We start from the raw sequence: 21033 nt of genomic DNA, 5'->3' as shown, positions 1-21033 counted from the left end.
GTGTAGGCTGACAATGTCCTGGGTGAGGAGTTTTTTTTTAAAAAAAAAAAGAGAAAGTGTGTGAGCCATGAGCCCTGATCTGACACCAACTCACTGTGTGACCCTGAGCAAGTCACTGCCCTGGCCTGGGTCTTCTTTGTCCCGTCTGCAATGGGGGCTGATGGAGGAGATGCTCTAAGACACGTTTTTGCTCCCAAAGCCCACTCGTTCACTCTGGGACCAGGTGGAGGCATCACTGTCCCCTGGAAGGCTGCCTGTGGTGCCAGGGTGCCTGCATCTCTCCATGATGATGGGAGGCGACGCACTCGCTGAACCCCATAGCTTCCCAGGGAAATGGACCTTTTCCATCTTGTTCACTTTGAGAGCCAGCAGAGCAGAAAGGAGCAGGGGCTCATCGCGGAATAAGGTCCTTGGAAGGGCTTTGTGGGCCCAGAGGCCACCCGCCCAGACTCCACGCCAACAAACGAGGGGTTTCTTTTGCTCCCTTGGATCAAGGCAGCTGCCACACTCATTGTTGGCTCCAAGCATCGCAGCTCATGCAGAAGCCCCACGCCCCCCAAGTTCCCTGCATCCGGGGGAAGGGGGGCAGAGGCGATAAAATGATTTACTCTGGGAACTTCCACCATACAGCCATTAAATCACTCAGGGGGAGCGACAGCATTTGCATACCACTGCCCCCGCCACCTCTCTAAAGAGCAACACCACACACAGGCAACCCCCCCCCCAATCGCTATTGAAATGAGAAATATACCCCATGCCAAGGTGCCAGGCTAAGAGCCTCTCCTCCTTGAAGCCCCCCACCCCACTGGCAGGCTGTGCCACTCACAAGGCCCCTCTGTCAGGGGTTCTCCACCCACTGTGATTTTATAGACCCCCGAGCATAATGGGTCAATGATGCAAGGCTCGTCCCTTTTCCCAGCAGGGACTGTAACAGCACCGCTAATTTGCAAAGCCATTGCAGGCACAAAAGTGGCTTGAATAATGGGGGCCCCTAGTCGCTAAACTGAGGGATTTCTGCTGACTCTTACCAAGTACAGTTCCATATGTTTAAGCGCTTGCAAGGCTGAAAGAAGTACACCCACCACACTCTTTACCATGGCAGCTACCCACGCAGGAGGGGGGAGGGGCACAGGCAGACAGTCCCTGGGTGTGATGGCAGAGTGTGGGTCCTTCCTCGCCTCTTAGCATGTCCAGAGCCTCGGCCAAATGTGGTCAGCAAATCATGCCAGAAATTATCCCCCAAATCCAACCAGCTCTGAAGGAAGCCTCAGTTAATTCCTGCAAACCTTGCAACCAACAGTAGGCAGCTAAGTATCTTTCAGGAATTTCAGCCTTGTTTTTTTCCAGCTCTCCCAACGGGTGCTAAATATAGAGTTATCAAACTGTCTCTTTATGTCCCTGATGGGGACTGGGGTAAGACAGACATGTGCTTCCAAGGACCTGGCGATGGCATGGGGGCTGTGCACACGAGCTGCCCAACAGGGCGGCATGGCCAGGAGCAGGGCAGCCGCAGGTTTCAGGGTTGGCACACCTTCCCTCCCAGAGCCAGGCCTCCCAGAGCCAGGCACAAGCTCTCCCATTGCTCGGGGAGGCTGTGGGGGTGGGGGGTCACCATGTTCTCCCACAAAGCATCAGGCAGGCAACGTCCCTGAGAAATCCAACATTCGCTTATGAGCACATCCAGGCAAACAGGCAAACGCTGACCCCCGTGGAGACACAAAATAGAGAGAAAACTGCAATTTTCAAGTCCGAGGGACTGTGCATTTTTGGGAACAGGTCGCAGAGCTGCAGCTAAAAGGAAACAGCCTGGACCCCAGCAACAGCCCCTCTAATGTACCACAGAGGAACGTGGAGGGGGAACACAGCTATCAGAGCTGTTTATTCACCCAGCAGATTGAAGATTCAGCCACACGGTAAGCCCGACACCATTCTCCAGACGGAGCCAAAGCTGAATGCCGATGGATATCTCTGACAGAAGGTTTTCTCGGAGTCTAAGGTTTTATTAAATCGTTTGGGTCACATGAGGGCATCTCAAAGGAAGACAGCATTTACTTTCTCCATGCAAGTACATCACGCATTAAGTTAGCATACAAGGTTCTGAGACACTGAAAGCTGAAAAGTTAAAGTTGTATTTTTCTACTGCATTCAGAGTGTCTGTGTGGTTGGTTTGTTACGAAAATGAGAAGAAAATCTCTAAAGCCAAAGCTACCTGCTCCTAAACCACAGGTCCTGATTTTAAGAGGTCTGGAGAACTGAGCACTCCAAATGCACATGAATGTCACTGGTGACTGCTGGCGGTTCCTTAGGATTTTCTCCACTGCTTGGGGGTGGGGGGAGGGGAAGAATTGGCATTTTAGGATCAGCTTCCTCTAGAACCAACATGTAGCCACAAAAAGGTGGTAGAACGCTTTCCTAACTCCAGCGGAGACGAAAAGCACCTGACTATTTTGCCTTTCCCACTCACTAGGTTTTGGCGACAGCCGCGCGGGTGCCAGCAGGAGCACCAGCTCCCTGGTACCCGGCAATGGCCCTGAGCATCGCCACGTTCCGGGAGGCCGTGAGCGCCAGGGGCTGTCTCGCCGCCTTGGGGTCAGGGCGCTGGGGCAGCCGGGATTCACGAGGTGAGCAGAGGCTGCGCCTTGGCCACTTGGGGAGGGGGCATCTTGGAGGGGAAAGGATGTAAAAGCAGGAGAGTGCCGCGGGGCGTGCAGAAAGGCTGGGGACCTGCCAGACTGCGCAGACAGAAACGACCTGACGGTTGGGGCCCCGCAGGTGTCCTGGGAAGTCACGGCCCTGGGTCCGCGGGCACCAGGAAACCGAAGAGGGGGTCCACCGATGCCCTGCCACAGCAAAACCCCGCGAGAACCAGGGCTTGGGGGATGGCGCCCCAAGGCGGGGCGGAGAGGGGGCTAGATTCCCGGAGGCGCGCCCCCACCCGCCTCGAGAGGCTCAGCGCCTCGAGTCTGTTGCCCCCGCGCGCCCTGAAGGGATCCGCAGGGGCGCTGGGGAGGAAAGCGGGCGGTCTTGCGCTGGGTAAAGGGGTACGTGCCAGGGACCCCTGGGTTCCCAGGGTCTCCTCAGATCTGTCCAAGTTCGGGAGAGGCGATCTGCCAGGGACTTAAGAAGGAGGTGGCCGCCCGGTGCCGGAGCCAACTTTGCGCGGCGGCCGGGGTCGGGGATGGGGTCTCACGAACGCGTTACCTGGGCACCGGAGCGCAGTCAGCGCCAGCAGCAGCCCGAGCGGCGGCGCCCGGCCCGGGGGCGGCATGGTCCTCTGCGCGCGGTGGGCGCGGCGCGGGGCTGCTCCTGTCGCGCGCCCGGCCCGGCCCGCGGCTCCCGGGAGCAGCCCGAGCGGCTACACTCGGGCGCCGGGCATGGCTCGCTCTCCCGGCGCCGCTCTTCCCGGACGCAGGCGGGCGGCGCTTCCTGAGCTGCGCGCTCTCCCGGGCTCGGCCGGGCCGGAGCGGAGCGGGGGCCCGAGCTCAGCGCCCGGTGTCCTCACCCGCGGCCCCGCACTTGGCCGGAGTTGCGTGGCCGCCGCCGCCGCCGCCGCCGCGGCTCCTGCGCCCTCGCGCCCGTCCCATCCCGGTCGCGCCGCCGCCTCTGCCCGCGCCAGCTGCCGGCCGCCCCTCGAGCCAGCCAGCGAGCGAGCGAGGGAGCAGGGGAGCGAGCGAGCGAAAGCCGGGAGGAGGGAGGGCCGGGGAGGGCGGGGCGGGAAGGCCGGGGGAGGGGCCGCCGCCGGAGCCGGGCAGCTGGCGGCCGCCCCGCGATAGGCGCTGGGACGTGCCACTCCTTGGCGTCCTCGGGGGAGGGCGCCTGGCCGCAGAGGCCTGGGGAGACCTGCGGGGGTGGTCAAGGCGAGGGGGACAGGGGCCGCTAGAGGGGTGACCTACCGGGTAAGGTGCAGATGGGATGGGGCGTACTCGGGGTAATGTGGTGGGAGTTCCCAAGGTCGGGGGCTGAGGGTCAAAGGCGGGGGTCCTTGGACTGAGGCAGCGAAGTCTTGAGAGGAGGTGTCTGCGGGGGTAGGGACGCGAGGCTGAGCGCAGACAAGAGGTCCCAGGGTAGGTTTGGCATGGCTTGGTGTGCTTTGGGGGAGGGGATGGCAGGGGTGGCCTCCGAGAGTCGGGGGTACCTGAGGAGTTTCCACAGGGCACAGGATGGGGCAGGGGGTGAGGTGGGGCGCTGGCTGGGCGCAGTCATGGATCCTGAAACAGATCGATGGCGTCTTAGGGATGTCTACCCAGGCGAGAGGCAGGGATCCTCGAGAGCCCTTATTTACCAGAGCGGCAGGACGCACCTTCCCACTTCCCACCGGCAGGAAGAGTGCGCCGACAGCACAGGGGGCGCGGGCCAGAGCCGGTCAGGCAGTGACCACGCGGGGAATACCGGAGGTGGAGAGGGGGACGGGTGGTCAGATTCTTCCAGCCAGGGGCAGAGCCTCAGCGGGGGTCACAGTACCTATTATCCAGAAGCCCTAGATCCCCCTGATCGCCCCACCCCCATAACCAGGGCAAGGCAACCAGGGTGGCAAAATGGATGGATCGTGCTGGGCGCCCGTGGGGGCTCCACCAGCAGTCCTCAGAAACCTTGAAAGTTGCCCCACCCAGCTAGAGAAGCAGGGAGCCTGCTGGGGGGGGGCACTCTGCGTTGGAGTCCTTGCTCAGCCCCAACCCCCATCAAACCAGCCACTGGCTCCAGTGTCTCCGTTTGCCATGAAAAAGTGGGTCAAACTCTTTGGAAACGGTCAATAAGGCAGCGTGGGGTGACGCACAGACAGATATGGGAGACTTCTGCTTCCTGGTGTCTTGGCTGAGAATCCCTGCTCTGCCACTCTCTTGTTTTAACCTCTCAAGCCTCAGTTTCCCCAACTGAGACGTGGAAGCCATTGCCGTGTCCCAGATAACCCCTGACCAATGAAGCAAGAGCTCATTTAAAGGAGTCCCTTGTCGACATTATTATTCTCATCGTTATGGTCATTATTATTATGTGTTTGATTTTCCTCTGCAGGCCCAGAGCTCACATCAGAACAATCCTCCGCCCCTCCCAGCTGGCGAAGGGGATGGGGGGGGGGGGACAGGGCACCTGCTTCATTAGTACAGACAAGCTCATTAGCAGACGTAGCACTCAGCTCTTCTTAGATAAAAGAAGAAAGAGCTAGGGGCAGGCGCTGAGTCTGTAGCCCAGGTTAATTGCGAAACATAAAGGGATTTTCCTGCTGCAGCTAACACGCTTCCGTTTCAAGGAACCCAGCCTCGGCCTAGGCCCCTTTGGGACCTCTGGCAAGGCCTGCGGTTCATGGAGAGCCACATAACAGGCTGGACAATGGGCGGTCCCTTTGGGTCTGGCATAGCTGTGCAAAGGGCCCGTCTCTGTGTCCATCTGCCCAGCTGGAAGGATGAGCCCCCAGTCGCTGTCAGGCCTCTCTTGGGATCCTGCCACCGCCACCTCTTCTCTTTCCCACTCTCTCATTTATGAGTATTTGCTGAGTTGAGCACCTACTGTGCGCCAGGCCTGTGTGGGGTGATGGTGGGACGGAAAATGAATGGAGTGTGTGCGCATGCCCCTTTGGGAGTTCTCTATCTCACAAGGGGGAAATGTATATATAGCTAATCATGACGGAATGTCACAGCAGGGGAGCAGGTGGTCAGAGTGACCTGGGGTGTTTACGCCAAGGTACCCCATGTTTGACCAGGCAGCAGGTCAGGGCGGGCTGGCGGTCTGTGACCAAAGATAAGAAGTCATTTTCTGGTAGGGGTGCATGGGGAGGGCGTGAGCCAGTGCAGCGAGTCCCCAAGCCAAGGATCACACAGAGTCAGGTGTGATGGCAGACAGCACTTGCCTTCCTCCCTCGCCCCCCCCCACTCAGGATCACTCTGTCACACCTCACAATCACTCCGCTTCTCCAGGGCAGAGCTGGGGTCGGGAGTACCTGTGCAAGCCCCCGGCTCACTGCACTGCAGCCCTACCAGCCTCTGTGTTCCCACCTGGGCACTTTTGTACTTGAAGTTTCCTCTTCTTGGCACACCCTTCCCAGGTCTTCCTATGGCTGGCTCCCTCTCCCTTCAGCTCGCAGCTCAAATGTCACCTCCTCAGAGAAGCCTTCCAGACCCCGCCATCTAAAATAGACCCCACACACACTCCCTCTAGGCCTGTGCAGGTATTGATCTAAGTGTTGCCGTGAGAACTGAAGTAGGCAGACCCGCTTCCGCCCCCGGGACTGGTGATGTTGACGGTGGTTGAACCAGAGGCTGAGCAGAGGGATCTGGTACTGAGAGTGGTTTTTCCATCTCCCAGCTGTGTGACTCTGGACAAGCACCTAACCCTCTCTGAGCTCATGGTGAGCAGACATGAGAATTGCAGCTCTGCCTCAGCCTGTCCCGGGGTTGGATAAAGATTTCTGCATATTAACCAGGACGCTGAGACTATGTAATGGGGTATTTCTGGCGCTATTCTCAGCAGAAAAAAGGCCTTCCCTGATCATGAAGGGCTCAGAGAAGGGGGCAGGGAGTCACTGGCAGCAGTGACCTAGGAAATCTGGGGGGCTGGGCAGAGTCATCCTCTCATTTCCACCCTGTGCCCCCACCCAGCGAACCCAGAATCTCACTCCCAGCCTGCTGCTCTGGTAGGCTGGGGCAGGGTCACAAGAATTCCACAGCCCAAAATCTCTTCCTATGTACAGACGGGGTAACTGTGTCCAGGAATGGTCCTGCTCCAGGTTCTGTAAGTGTGGGGAGGCAGATCCAGGTCCTCGCCCCGGGTCCAGAGCCCTCTACTCAGCGCTAGACTCCCCGAGGCCCCGCCACGCCCCACCCACCAGCAGCTGCCCACATCGCTGCCCCTCCCCCGCCCCGCCCCTTCTGCTGCAGCTCTGCCCACGCGCCCGCCGGGCTACAAGCGTAGAGCGACACTGCCATCTCGTGGCTGTCGCTGGCACTGCGGGCCCGGCCTGAGCAGCAGAAGGAAGACTGTAGGTGGGGAAGTGGGATGGGGGCGCAAGGTGGGGACTAGGCAGAGATTTCCCCACCTCTCCCAACTCGCAGAGGCTTTAAAAGACCCTTTATCCTTTGCACCGCCAACATTTCCCTCACGCAGGCAGCGACCCCCATGGTGATCCACCACTGAAGACGTTCTTTGCCAAGATAGACTGTTTTCGTGTCGCATTGCAAATACTCGTGTTTAGCTGAAATAGCCGCAGGCATTCTCACCGGGGAACAGAACCAACTCAGATCACGTCCCCAACCGCTACGTGAACGGTGGGGGCGGGGACGCTCTCAGAACAGCAACTGGGATCACTTTATGGAGGAGATAAAAAATGATACGGTTTAGGGCACACCTGGATACCTGGACCATTGATGGAAGGAAGTGCCTCCTTTCCGGCAACCATTCTGGGGGCCCCGGGCCTCGAGTATCCCATATCTCTCTCTGTCCCTTTTCCCTACTTTATTTTTCTGCAGAACTGCTAGCTGTCATTACCAGCCATGACATGTACCCTCAGAGCGTCACTTCTGCCGGTCTCCTCCAGTGGAATGTCAGCCCGTCTTGTTCATCAAGCAGCTGGGCAGAAGGGAAATGTTCAGTAAACCGTGGTTTGAATGAATGAATGAATGAATGAATGAATGAATGAATGAATGAATGAAACTCAGGGTTGGACAAGAGATTAAGGGCTGAGCCCTGGGGAGGTGTCAGAAGCCCTGATAAGCCTGTGAAAATTGAGAACAGAAGGGGTTGGAGTCCCCTTCAGGTAGAGCTCCAGTGGGTGGGGAGACCCCAGTGAAGAATGGCTTCCTGGTATGTTTAAGTGAAAAACACTGAAAACAGCCCCCCTGTAGCTTTCCAGCAGGGCCTCGGATGCCCACGGGTCAAGGGCGGGGCGTGAGAAAGCAGCCTGGAGTGAAGGCAGCAAAGGGGTGGAACTTGGGAGCACGTTTAAAATGTGCGAGCGCAGAACAAAGACCAGTAATGAGTAATGAAGTCGCATATAACCCACGCCAGGCACACACTGCTCTAAGCGCTTTACCTGTTTTTTATTGTGGTAAAACACATATAACATAAAAGTTGCCATTTTAAAGTGTACGATTCGGTGGCATTTAGTACAACGCTGTGCAAGCATCAGCGCGAGCCAGTTCCAGAACGTTTTCATCACCCCAAACCCTGCACCCAGCTACTCCCCACTCCCCTAGTGCCTGGCAACCAGCAACCTACTTTGTCTGTATTTACCTATTCTGGACATTTCATGCAGTACGTGATCTTTTGTGTCTGGTTTCTTGCACTTACTGTTTTTGAGCTCTTTCCACATTGTACTATGAATCAGCACTTTATTCCTTTTTGTAGCAGAATAATATCCCACAGCATGGATGTGACACATTGGCTTATCCGTCCTCCTGTTATTGGGTATCTGGATTGTTTCCATCTTCTGGCTACTATGAATAGTGTTGCTATAAACACTTGAGTGTAAGTTTTTGTTGGAACACCTGCTTTCGATTCTTTGGGGTTTACACGTTTTGATTCAGTTAGTCCTCACAACCATCCGTTTGTTTAATGATGCAGAAGACTGAGGCACAGAGATTATACAATTTACCCACATCACACAGCTGGCCAGTGAGCAGCAGAATTGGATTTGACCGCCGGCAGTCTGACTCCAGGGTCTGATAGCCACCAAGATGGATGGGTTATTCCTCCCCCGCCCACCATTGCCTCAGCACAACCCAGGATCCCCAGAAACTCTACACAGCCCTATCTTCCTTCCCAACAGGCCTCCAATTGGTTTGAGTGGCAATGTTCCCAGGCATGAGGGCAGGGGGGTGAATCCTGATACGTCTCAGACAATCACATTCCCTCCTGCCAGGGGACAAGGCATGTGACCCAGTTCTGACCAATGAGATGCAAAGGGGAGTTGTGGGAAGATTGTCCTCCTCGGAGATGAGAGGCAAAGGGCCCTTCCGCCCCACCCCCACCCCCACCCTGCATCCCGCACCCCCTTCTTGGCATCTTATAGAGTGAAGGTGTGACAGGAGGGCTCTGGCAGCCCCTTACGACCATGAGGCACCGCAGTGCCCACCACTGAATACGGATGGCAGAGCCGGAAGACCAAGAGCTCCTGACAACCTTGGGCCATGATGTCAGCCCCATAAGTGCTGCCTGCAGATTTCCCACTCACTGGGGTGATGAACTGGATGGTTTAAGCACTGCTATTCGGACATATTTGCAGCCAAAAGCAGCCTCAGTGACACAGGCAGGTACAGGAAATGCCCAAACGGACTATGGTACATATTGAGAAAAATACAGAAGAGCATGTTTCCTTTATACTGACTTGGTGAGGGTTAAATTATTTATCAAATTATGTGCTTCTGGTAAATCCTCAAAGATACAAATATTGAAAAAACATCACCCCACCGACCCACCTTTCAGAGATAACCACTTCTCATATTTTATTGTATTTCCCAGCCTCTTCTCTAGGCACATTCTACATATAATTTATTACAAATGGGCTCACCTGATGTGTATTGTTTTAACTTGCTCTTTGCACTTGATTATATATTATGCATATCTTTTCATGCCATTTAAATGTTTCTACAGGACAGTTTTAATGTATAAACAGCCCTACTGCTGCAAGTGCCATAATGTGTCTAACCAGTTTTCAGTTGCTGAACATTTGAGGTCATTTACAATTTTCCACTGTTAAAAAGCAACAGTCGTGTTCCTGCACACTTTTCTGTGTGCGTGATTAGTTCTTCGGCATATGTTCCTAAAAATGAATTGTCGGGTGAAAGCATGTGCCATCCCGGGATTTTCACAAGTGCCTCTTGGAAAAGTTGTACCGATTCAGACCCCCATGAATGCCTGGCAGTGCCCGTTTGCTCTTGATTCGAGGTCCGCAAACGCAACCTTGTTTGTTTTGATTCATTTTTAATATGCTCTCTGGTTCGTGCAATTAATAAAAGATCTCCCCTTCAGGTTAGTTCATTATACATGACGAATTTGTAAATATCAAGGAGGTGGTCACCATGAAATTTAGAAATGTCGTGCAACCGTCACTAGTTGTCATGTGACTATCACTTCCTGTCATAATGGTTTAATCTACCACCCTTTCAGGAGACCTGGGTGGAGGGACGATACTGTGCTGTTGTCAGGAAAGTGGGTGGGCGTATCCCCCTCTGATAGCGCTTTCTCTTGACCACACATGCTTGTGTGCACATTGAAGCATTTTGCAGTTCTCTGGCAAATTATATTTATTCTCTTCTTTGTTGAGGAGAGTTTCCTTGGGGAAATGAGAGAGCTTTTAGGTGCCACACCAGGATTAATGTTAATTAGCTTCTCAGGGTTTGCAAAGCACCATGGCTCTGAGGAAGTACAGGAAATGAGTCAATGCAGGACAGGCTGGGGTGGAATTATGGAAACGGCAATGGAGAAGGCGCTGGCTGGATGTCACCCTACACATTCCTCTCTTGGAGGATCCAAGTTGGAGCTGACTGGCTTGTCAAATCATTGCATTTAGCCTACAAAGGGCCGAGAGACTTTTTCTGGTCTGGAACCCCAGGACTCTGAACAGTGTTATATTTTATAATGACAAAAACCTAAGTCAAAAGGGGTTTATTGGCTCCCGTAATCAATGTGTGCATGGTTTCAGGCTTGGCTGGTTCCAGGAGCCCAGTGTCCTCAGGATTCTATGTCAGCAGAAGAATGGCAGGCCAGGAATATCATTGGCCACAGTGAGGTCATATGCTTATCCCTGGACCAATCATTGAGTCCAAGGACATGAATATGCTAATTGGCCAGGCCTGAGTCACATGCCCAACCCTGGAGCTGGGAGGGAGATCAGCCCTACTCAAACCACGTGGCCTGAGAGTGGGCCAGGTCCTGTCCTTACGCTTCCTGGCCATCGTCAGCGGACGTGACGGCGACGGGAGCTCCTTAACATCTCAGCTTTGTCTTACTGTTTATTGAGACCTTCCCATGTGACCCACCAACCATTTAACCCTCCCAGTATGATGGGAAGGGGTATTTTACCCCCGTTTTACAGACAAGGAAACAGAGCGATTTGCGCCAAAGCCTTCAAATGGCAGAGCTGGAGTTTGAATCGAGACCTAGCTGTCCGCAAAGCCCTCTGTGAGCCACCACACTGCTTTCTCCATCTCTTTCAAAGCCATTCCCGATGTCAAAACGCAGAGCCACCTTCCAGCTCTCCTCTGGCTGGCATCCACGGCCGGGCAGTCTCGCTCAGACAGGCGCCTGGGGTGTGGTCCTACAGCTGTAACTGCTGAACTTCCTCCCCCACTGTTGAACTTGAACGGCAATAACCACCTGGGCTATCAGGAGTGCGATGGACGCTCACATACAGAAACTGATTGGCAGGGAAAGCAGGGGCCTGCAAACCCACTCCATCGCGGCCGTGAAAATTCATGCGTGTTCAAGATGCCCGAGAGCTGAGCTCTGCGGCAGCCCCCAGGCAGCCCCAGCACCTGTTGCGGGTGGGGGCGCCACCAAGTTTATTAAATGCGGGTTGATGTCCCTCCGGGCGTAGCATCCTTGGAACCACACCATCCCCACTGCACCGCCACCATCTCCTTGACATTTACACATTTGTCATGTATAATGAACTAACCTGAAATGGAAATCTTCTTATTAATTGCACAAACCAGACAGTATATGTGTGAAAAATGAATAAATAAAACAAACGAGGGTGCGTTTGCAGACCTCAAATCAGCTGGCCCTGGAAGGAGCCTTGGCACACGTGACTGCTTGGGGTTTGAGGACAGGGCGGGTGGCCTTCCTTCGTCTCTGGGAGGTCCCCCCGGCAGGGGGCAGAGCTCCTGTCAAGCCTGCGGACACGGTTCGTATGCTGCCCCTTGCGGATGGCTCCTGCAGGTTTCAGAAACATGGGTGAGTCTGAGTTGGAGACACTGTGTTGCCTGAATCCCCAGGAGATGATGGGTACTTTGGGGCACTCAAGGACACACAGCTTCTCCTAGCCCTGGTTTACACACCAGATCTCGCCTTCCATCCCAGGATGCGTACGCTCTGCTCATGATGCTGGCCCTGGGCTGACACTGGGGTCAGGGCTGCATGGCCACTGCCACCCACAGGTGTCCTGTGAGCCCCCAGGGCCACCTTGGACTGTGCCGGGAGCCCCCTCTCCCTGTTGAAGCAAGACCTAATCTCCAAGGCTCTTCAGGCGAGCTCATGCCGCTAAAAGGAGAGGCTGTAAACACTAAGCAACGGCTTGAAGCAGTGCTGACAGCTCCTTGCAGAACGAAGGGCCTGATTACATAAGGAGGCTGCCTGGGGAAGGCAGACTTCTGCCTGTTCCAGGTTTTTCCAAAAAGACAGAGGGGGGGGCAGGCAGACAGACAGAGGGAAGGAGAGAGGGAGGGAGGGAGGGAGGGAGGGAGGGAGGGAGGGAGGGAGGGAGGGAGGGGAAAAGGGAAAAACAAGTAAAGTGAAAACTGCCCTCCTTAAAATTCATTCATTCTTTGGACAGGTATTTACTGAGCCCCTACTATGTGCCAGGTACCATTGTAGGTGCTGGGGATGTGACAAAGAATCAGACCAAATTCCCAGCTTGTGGGAAGCTGCCATTCTACTGCAGGAAAAAAGACTATAAACCAAATAAATGGGCAAAATATACAGCAGGTCAGATGAAAATAAGTGCAAAGAAGAGAAGTAAAACAAGCAAAAAAGTATGTTTTGGAGAAAAAGGGGAGTCCGAAAAGTCTTCACTGAAAAGGTGACATTTGAGCAAATAGTATGAGGGAATGAAACACAAGTGCTGAGGGGAGAGGCTTTCCGGCAGTGGGAACAGGAAATGCAAAGGCCCTGGGGTTGCACGGTGCCACCATTAAAAAGGCACCAATGGAGACCCATAGTCCAGACTGAGGGCTTTGCAGACTCCGTGGCTAGAAGCAGCTAGCTCCCAGCAATCAGAAAACAAAATCTGTCGCTGCCCACAGCGGATGTGGCTGTGCTGGCAGGGGCAGGAAGATGGCTTCCGATGAGGAGGAAGAGGATGGGAGCGAGAGCTGATTCATTTGTGCCTTCTTTGGCAGGCAGAATTCTCGGATGGCCTGAGATGCCCCGTATTGCCCCTAAGACTGAGACGGTGACAGCTTTTACTCCTGTGACTAGGTTATGTGACACGGCACAGTTGACTTTATTTAAGACAGGGAGATTATTAAGGTGACTCCTTAAAAAAGACTGGGCTCTCCCCGAAGTCGGATATTTGAAGCTAGAGAGCTTCTCCATGGCTGGCCTGGAAACTGGAGGGGCCCACCTGAGAAGGAATATGGCTGATCTCTAGCTCAGAGCAGCCCAGCTAAGAGTCACCCAGGAATGGGACCTCAGTCCTATGGCCACCACAACCACGCAAGCTTGGAGGTGGGTCCCACATCCCAGACAAGAACAGGGCCTGCCTGACATCTTGATTTCAGCCTGTGAGACACGTGCATGGGCCCCTGACCTACAAAACTCTGAGCTAAGGAGTGGGTGTTGTTTCAAGCTGCTACATTTGGGGTCATCTATTATGCAGCAATAGAAAACTAGAACACACTCGTTAAATATTTTTGCGCACCTACTATGTGCCGGTCCCTATTAGGGGCTGGAGACATAGCCATGGGCAAAATGGATAAGGTTCCTTCCTGAATGGGGTTGATATTCAAATTAGGAAAATAGTGGGCAAGGAAACAAACAAGGTCATGTCAGATGGAGATAATGCTGGTCCCTGAAAGCTGAGCCTGTGGACCAGGCGCCGGGCTAAGCTTCGGCGGCCCACTTCTTCCAGCCAGTGAGTTCCATGCCGGCAAACCAACTCCCACCAGTCAGAACTTGAGCCAAACGACCTCTCCAAAGCCCTGTGTGACTCAGCCTGCCCCCTGCAGCCTTGTCTCCTGCCGCTCTCTTCCTGGCTCCTCGTGAGGCAGCCATCAGGCCTTCCTTGTCTTCCTCAAACACACCAAGCTTGTCCCCACCTCAGGGCCTTTGCACATGCGGTTCCATCTGCCTGGAACATCTTTTCCCCAGATCATCATTGCATGCCTGGCCTCTTCTCATCTTGCAAGTTTCTCCTGAAATAGCACCTCTTCAGAGACGTTTGCCGACCACCCTATCCACAGAAGCCCTCCTCTCTTTATTTCCTCACCATGTTCTAGTCTCTTCATGGCATGTCATACGTTATATGACTTATCGATTTACTTGTTGCTTATCTCCTCCCCTGGACTTTAAGCTCCAAGGCTGCAAAGACTTCCTCTTGCATCCTTATTCCCCAGAGCCTAGGACAGCTCCCCGCACATGGAAGACAGTCAATAAACATCCGTTCACAGTGATTGGAAAATTCCTCTGATCAGTCAGTGTTTTTTTTACTTCTTCCAAGAGGCGGGGGGGGGGGACAGTAAGAAAGGAATAATTCATAGAAAAATGAAAATCTTAAGCTATAGCGAGACAGCCATTTGCATAATGACAAGCATCTGATTTTTAATATAATTCCACCTCCGAAGTAAAATGTGAGCTATTCAGATGCAGCCGGGCCTCATGAAGAAGCAGAAACCACAAGAGTGGGAATCAAGTCCTTCCGTGGCTCTTTCCCCTCCGTGGCACGAGAATTTCAGTTTGTGCCGTTTAGAACCTACCTACCAGCCATTCCAAACACCGTTAGCTAGTGTGTGGAATGGCTAATCCAGCCCCCATCCTCACTTCCTCCCAGGCCTCCTCGTTCTACAGAGGTAGGAAAGCTACCTGCACGTCTGCTGAGACTCTCCTGCGGACCCACTTCTGTCCTGTGAGATGAAATGGAAGAGGGCGAGAGAGAGCCCAGGATGGCCTTTGTCTACCAGAAACGGGAACAGAGGGGCCTGACCAGGCCCTAGCCCTTCTTCCTGCTTTAAATGTGGCCGTGATGGCTGGACTGGCAGCAATCACGTTGTCACCATGAGGAGAGATGTTTGGCCCTTCCATCATTGAGCAGCTCGATCATCAACAATAACCAACGATAACCACCTCCAGAATTCTTGATCTATGAGAAAAGTAAATCCTAACCAAGCCACGATAGTGAGGTTTCCTGGTACCTGTGAGCAAAAATCATTTCTGACCAATGTGCCAGCTGAATGGCTCCAAAGTTCTGTCTTCTGTCAGAGCAATTTCATATCCATAATCTCATCACCATCACAATACCCCTGAAGTGTGGACGAGCAAACTTGAGCTTCCCCATTTGACAGGTGAAGAATCTGAGACTCAGAGAGGTGCAGTGACTTGCCAAGCATCCCCAGCGGGTGGGCTGGTCCCAGAGAGCAGTGACAGCTGCTCCCGCACTCGCAGTGGCAGTGGCGGACGGACGGTATTTGCAGACCAGCTGCAGCCTCACCTCCTGACACGTTTCTCCGCTTCAGCTGACTGCCTGTTCTCGTGGTCATTTTCCCTTCTTCCAAGATGTCTGCCTCTCAGCCTAGGGGACGAGGGAGGGACTCTTCCAGGCCTGAAGTCCCTTCATTGTCCTCTTTCCCTCAGCTGCCTCTGGGCCCCCAGAGTCTCCTTTAACCCCTTTACTAACTTGCCACCTCTTACTAGTTCATAATTCTTTATGTTGAACGTTCCTTGTTCACATTCCATTCCCTGAGGTGATGGCCTTACAGAAAAGTCTTTCTTTACTGCAGCCACAAAGCTCAGAATGGGACTCTGAGACCTGGCTCGGGGACACCTGGGGGTGGGGTGGGAGGCACTCAGATGAAACCGAGAACCTCAGATCCCCTTGTTACTCTGAATCTCCCCGCCCAAAGGAAGTAGCTTGCTCTGTTGTGGCTAAGGAGACTATCCTTTTCCTGAAAACTGTGCAGAAAACTCACCTGGGACAGGTGCCTTGCAGGGGGAGCCGTTCTCCTTACAACCCACCACAATTCCTCCCTATCAGTGCTTAGACCCATAACTGGACTCTTAGAATGCCCATGGGTCAGGTACACACTACAGTCTAGGATGAAACATCTCACACACCAAAAGAATTGCAAGATTTTGTCAATACATTGGCAGCAGCCTTGGGAGCACGCGGCGGTGTCAGACCAAGGCAGGAAGTACAGGACCCAGATAAGGCGGGAGTCACTGACCTGGGGGCACTAACTAGAGATTTGGGGCATAATGCGGTAGCTTCTGGAACCTCAAAGCTTAGTTGGTAGGTTGACGGAACTAGGACCCAATGGTGGCAGACACTGAATGAGGTAAGATGCCAGCACTGCCCTGACAGGATGTGGAGGGGAGACTCCAAAAGCTTAGGGGGTTGGAATGATAGAAAGGATTTACGATGGCGACCTGCATACCTCCATCCCCAGAGAAAGCCCAGAAGACACTTCGTTTGCTAAGGTGTTGAAGAGTACAGTGGTGACGGGGTCCCTGATTTCAATGAGTGGGACCCCAGAGCACAAGGCAGTGACAGCAGTCAGCCACCAGAGATGGTAGAAGCTCATCTTCCACGAGGGGCGGCAGGATGTACCAGTGGTCAGAACACCTGGGTCTGCAAGGACCTTTGTCAGAGATGAACAGTCCCAGTGTTCCTGGGAATAAATAGAGGGGAAGCGTGCAACAGTGTTGCTTGGGAACTCATTTTGCAACAAAGGAAGTGCAGCAATGGCCTCTGCCCAAGGGATTGACTGCAAGGAAAGGGAAAACAGAGAGGGACAGAGGCGAGAAACGAGTCGGCCCAGCAAGAGTGGCAGAGAAAGCAGGTCTCAGGAGGCCAGCTGTATGTCCTGCATTTGGGGCCGTGAGAAGCCACTGCATCCATAGGAGACTGGATCGTATTACGCACTCATTTTACCCTCCCCCCACCCCCGCCGAGCAGATGACAAACCCTGTGCTTGTTCTCTCAGGGTGGGAGGTGACTTCCATGAAAGCGGATACAGAAGCCGTTAAGCGTCAGCCTATTGTCTTCCAAACCCCCAGCTCTTTGGCTCTGGGATCATAAACTCAAATGTGCCAGGGAACCAGCTAAGTAAGATGAATGAGTGAAGCAGGCAGGGGAGGCCATGGGGAGTGGTGTGGGCCGCGCTGACCTGCAGAAGGCATACTCCGCCTCACGGCACTGGGACTGCATTTGTCAGGAGCAGTCCTGGGGAGCAGGCAGTGCATCCCCAGACTGCCGGAGAGTTCCGGAAACCACAGAGGGATCGGGGCTCAAAACAGAAATAAATGTGAGTAGTAGAAAGAGGGAATTAGGCACCTGTCACCTGAATCGCCCTTTCTACGTGTGGGGAATTCCCCCTGTAATCATCTTCACAAGAAACCGCACAAGCAGTTTCATAGAAACCTCACACAATAAATGTCCACTGGTCATTTTAAAAGACAAACAGTGAGAGCGAAAATTTAGAGTGCTTCCTCAGTTACTTCTCTGACACAACGTGCTTCACTTATAGTCTGTCATTTACCGTATTTTGCTGTGTATAATGTGCACCCACGTTTTTGGTCCAAACTCTCAGGGTAACGGAATTAGGACTACCCATGTATTAATATAATGCACATCCTTATTTTTCCCTCACAAATTTTCCCTCACACGACCCTACGGGGGCATGCACAGCCATTGCCTCCTGTTTTACAGACAAGCAAACAGGCACCATGTTGCCCAAGGTCATGCATGCACTGGGTGGCAGAGCCTGGACTCGAACGCACGCCATCTAGCTGCAGAGTCGATGTGCTCAGCGCCTTCCCTCCCTTCCAGGAAGGGCATGAGTGTGTGACAGAGCTTAGCCAGCCACACTGTGGACTGGGAGCTAGTGGCCTGGGAGAGCAGGGACAGGAAGAAGTGATTCTGATGGCAGTGGCAGGATTCGTGTCAGGGCGTCAGGGGCTGGCACGGCAGCGATGGCCTCATCAGGCAAGTTCCCCGGCTTCTCTCTGCTGGGACATCCTACACTACTCATTTGGGGAGTACATTTCCGCAGCTTCTCACCAACTCTGTGAGCTCCCTGGCATCGTTTCGATAAATTCCTTTTCAGCTTGAAGCAGATGGACTCAGTCTTCGTTGCTCATCCAGGAATCCTGACTGGTCTGGTTCTACCTGACGCACACCTGGGTGTGTGAGCCGAGCCTGGTGGCCGCTGTACTTACCACCTGCTCCCTGTGACTCAAGCAGCTTTGAGAAGGATTCTGGGCTTTGCCACTCTCCAGTCCCAGATTCAGATGACCCTGATTCCAAACTCTGAGGGGGTACCAGGAGAGGACCAAGGCTCGGATTAAAGCCCAGCTCCAGAATAACCACACCTGTCCTGGTGACAGTGGCGGAGACCACAGCGGACAGCGTGGTTCTGACCAGATACCTCGACCTCACCCAGAGGAGGTTTCTGTCGCCTTTCATCATTGTTAAGAATTAGCTCTGGGTCTAATGCACACCAAGCATCAACTCAACTCCACGCACCATCTGGAAGAGGCTCTCGCTAACAGCACGGAGCCCAGACAGAAGCTGTGAGGAGAGCTGCGAGGGAGAGACAGACAGAAAGAGTGCAAAAGAGAAAGACGGAGACAGAAACACAGAGAAAGAAACAGACAGTGGGATCCATTTGCCCTATGCCCATTTCACAGATGTGACTGCTAAGTCCTGAGGGCAGGGCCTGCTGAGGCAGACATGCTGTTTGTGCTTAAGTGGCAGTGACTCCCCTTCTCTTCTCTGAAGAGGACCCAGGTTTTCCTTTGGGAACTGTGACTGAGAAGGAGAAGCACTGAGGACCTTGTTTGAGGTCCTGGATTCAGCCATGCCTGAAATCCATTCTTGGGCTTTCCAGCTGCATTAACCAATAAAGCCTTCACTTTTCCTTAAGCCAGATGTGTTAGGTTTCTGTCACTCGTTCTCCAAAGAATCTAACATTTAGTCACGTCAGCTTCTTTAAATTCAACACATGAGTGTTTTAGGTAATGGCATCCTGCCGAAACATTTTCACAGATCAAACTGCCTGAGCAAGGGACCACAGCCTGTCAGGTAGCCTGTCTGTCCCCTCAGCCATAGCGAGTGGGTCAAGGACACAACACCACGTGGGACAGTGTTGTGATCTAGTTCTACAACAAATTTTAGAAAGTTGTGTTCCTACGCCTACCTCTAAAATAAATTCTGATGTTAATAATTAAGTGGCCAAAATGCAATGTCATTTTGTTTTTCATTGATAGTCTCCTATTGGATAAAGTGGGTAATTGCATTTTTCAAAATGCACGTTTTTCTCCGAGACTCCATTATCAATAGAAAGTAGTGGTCAAGAGTTTGGACAGTATCCCAGTACGGACCTGGAGCCAGCCTTCCTGGGTTTGAGCAGCGCCAGCTTTTCCTGGCTGCGTGACCTTGGGCAAGTGGCCCACACTTTGTGCCTCGATTTCTTCATCTGTGAAATGGGGCAAGCGATAGTTCTCACCTCGAGGATCTAACAGGGAGACTGAGTTACTGCATGAAAACATGCCTGGAACAGTGGCTGCCCTGTAATGAGTGTTACATGTCATTATCATCTGAAACCTTTTCAGCACATTCCTTACCCGTATCCGCTTTACCGAACGTGACCTTTGTACAAAAAAAGACTGTTTCCCATCCGCCACAGCTCAGATGGACCCGGTGAGCAGATGGGGGGGTCAGCCGACACCGTGGGCTTGTCTTCCTCTGAAGGAAAAATCTGCACACACAGACAACGCTCTGTAACCCAATTTGAATGTCTCATTACAATTGCATAATGCTAATTGCAGGCTTTGTGTTCCATTTGGCAACTTGTTAAAGTAATTGAACAAAATATAACTAATGAACAATTATAATGAAGTTCATAATTAGGTCCCTAAAACACTTGATCTGGAAAATATTTCAGATGCTTTTAAAAAATTGTACTCAAGTGAGGTGAGGCAGATTCAGGAATCAGAGAAAGCTATGAATCGCTTCTGTGGTGGAAAATGAATAGTCCCCCTGAATCCTTACCCAGCACCTGCCCTTAGGGTGGATGTGTTCATGTGAATGACGTAGTGGACATGAGGGCTGAACCCCAGGTGTGGCACACAGTAGGTGTGCAGGAAGCCTAAGTTCCTTCCCTCCCATTGGATAGGAAGGTCAGGGAGGGTAGACGATGTCATCTGTTACTGGCTGTATTCTGTGGGGCTGTGCCCAGGCGACCGGCACACAGTAGGTCCTCAGAAAGTAGAGCCAAAAAGAAAGAATCAAATCTGCTTCTTCCTGAGGACTCTTCCTCCTCAACTCAAGATCAGCAATGACTAGGGGGGCCGAACCCACAGTTCACAACTTCAGATGTGCAAGACTGAAGTCATCTTGGTGGCCTGGCAACTGACAGCTGTGCCTGCCCTCACGGTGGGAAACCCAAAGCCAAACTAGAACTTTACAGCAGAGGACTTGTCACACCCCACCCCACCCAAGTGACCAAAGTTCACACTGCCGGGAACAGGACCAATTGACAGAGTGATACGAGGTGTCAGGAAGCCTTCGGCGTCACCTCCATGTGGTCCTGCCAGAGGTTCACAACTGAATGAAAACTTAAGGAACCACCAGGAGACCTAGTGCAGGGGCCGTGCCACGAACTCCCTGGCCTGTCCTCTTCAAATCATCACCAGCACTGAAGGCAAAGTGCCTTCAGTAAAGCAGACAGAGTCATGACAAGTGAGTACAACGTGACCTGGGGTTTATTCCGTGACAAAGGACATTATTGGGACAATTGGTAAAATCTGGAAAGGTCAGTGGATTAGCTACCAGCATTGTTTCCAAGTGAGTTTCCTGACTGTGATCATTGTGCTGTGGTTATGTAAGACAATGTTCTTCCGAAACACAGTGAAGTATTTAGGGATAAAGGGACAGTATGTCTGCAACTGACAAACAATTCAGAAAAAATACAGGGGATTTGAGAAAAGGATATCAGGAATTTTGGGGGTGCTATTCTCGCTGTGAGAAATGGCTCAGCCTAGTGAATTGGAGGGGAAGACCACTGGGGATCTTTCTGGGGGAAGCATTTCCCACAGTAAGGGCCACAAAGAGACCTCTCGCTGCACTGGCCACCCCACAGCCCCGCATCCCACCACAGACACACAGATGGG

At 53.1% G+C, this 21033-nt stretch overlaps 1 protein-coding gene and 1 long non-coding RNA gene across 4 annotated transcripts in view; one reads left to right on the top strand and one right to left on the bottom strand.

Moving 5' to 3' along the window:
• The window catches only part of TMEM132B (transmembrane protein 132B), a 269744-nt gene extending 266068 nt beyond the window's left edge, over positions 1-3676 (bottom strand). For 2 of the 3 annotated variants that reach the window (XM_019748802.2, XM_074321105.1), the window contains exon 1: positions 3202-3676. In XM_019748802.2, coding sequence (XP_019604361.2) covers positions 3202-3268 — 67 coding nt within the window. In that variant the 5' untranslated portion in view covers positions 3269-3676. The remainder of the gene's footprint in view (positions 1-3201) is intronic. The other variant, XM_074321106.1, reaches the window with a different exon arrangement.
• Positions 1657-13554, top strand: LOC141569140 (uncharacterized). Its single transcript, XR_012492557.1, has 3 exons — positions 1657-1913; positions 2468-2621; positions 12482-13554. It is a non-coding gene; the product is annotated as an uncharacterized LOC141569140 (long non-coding RNA).
• The last annotated feature ends 7479 nt before the right edge of the window (positions 13555-21033 follow it).

Source organism: Rhinolophus sinicus, linkage group LG16 (genome assembly GCF_036562045.2).
Source record: "Rhinolophus sinicus isolate RSC01 linkage group LG16, ASM3656204v1, whole genome shotgun sequence".
NCBI classification, from domain to species: Eukaryota; Metazoa; Chordata; class Mammalia; order Chiroptera; family Rhinolophidae; genus Rhinolophus; species Rhinolophus sinicus.
Note: the sequence above shows the minus strand (reverse complement) of the source record. Positions and strands in the feature narration are given on the sequence as shown.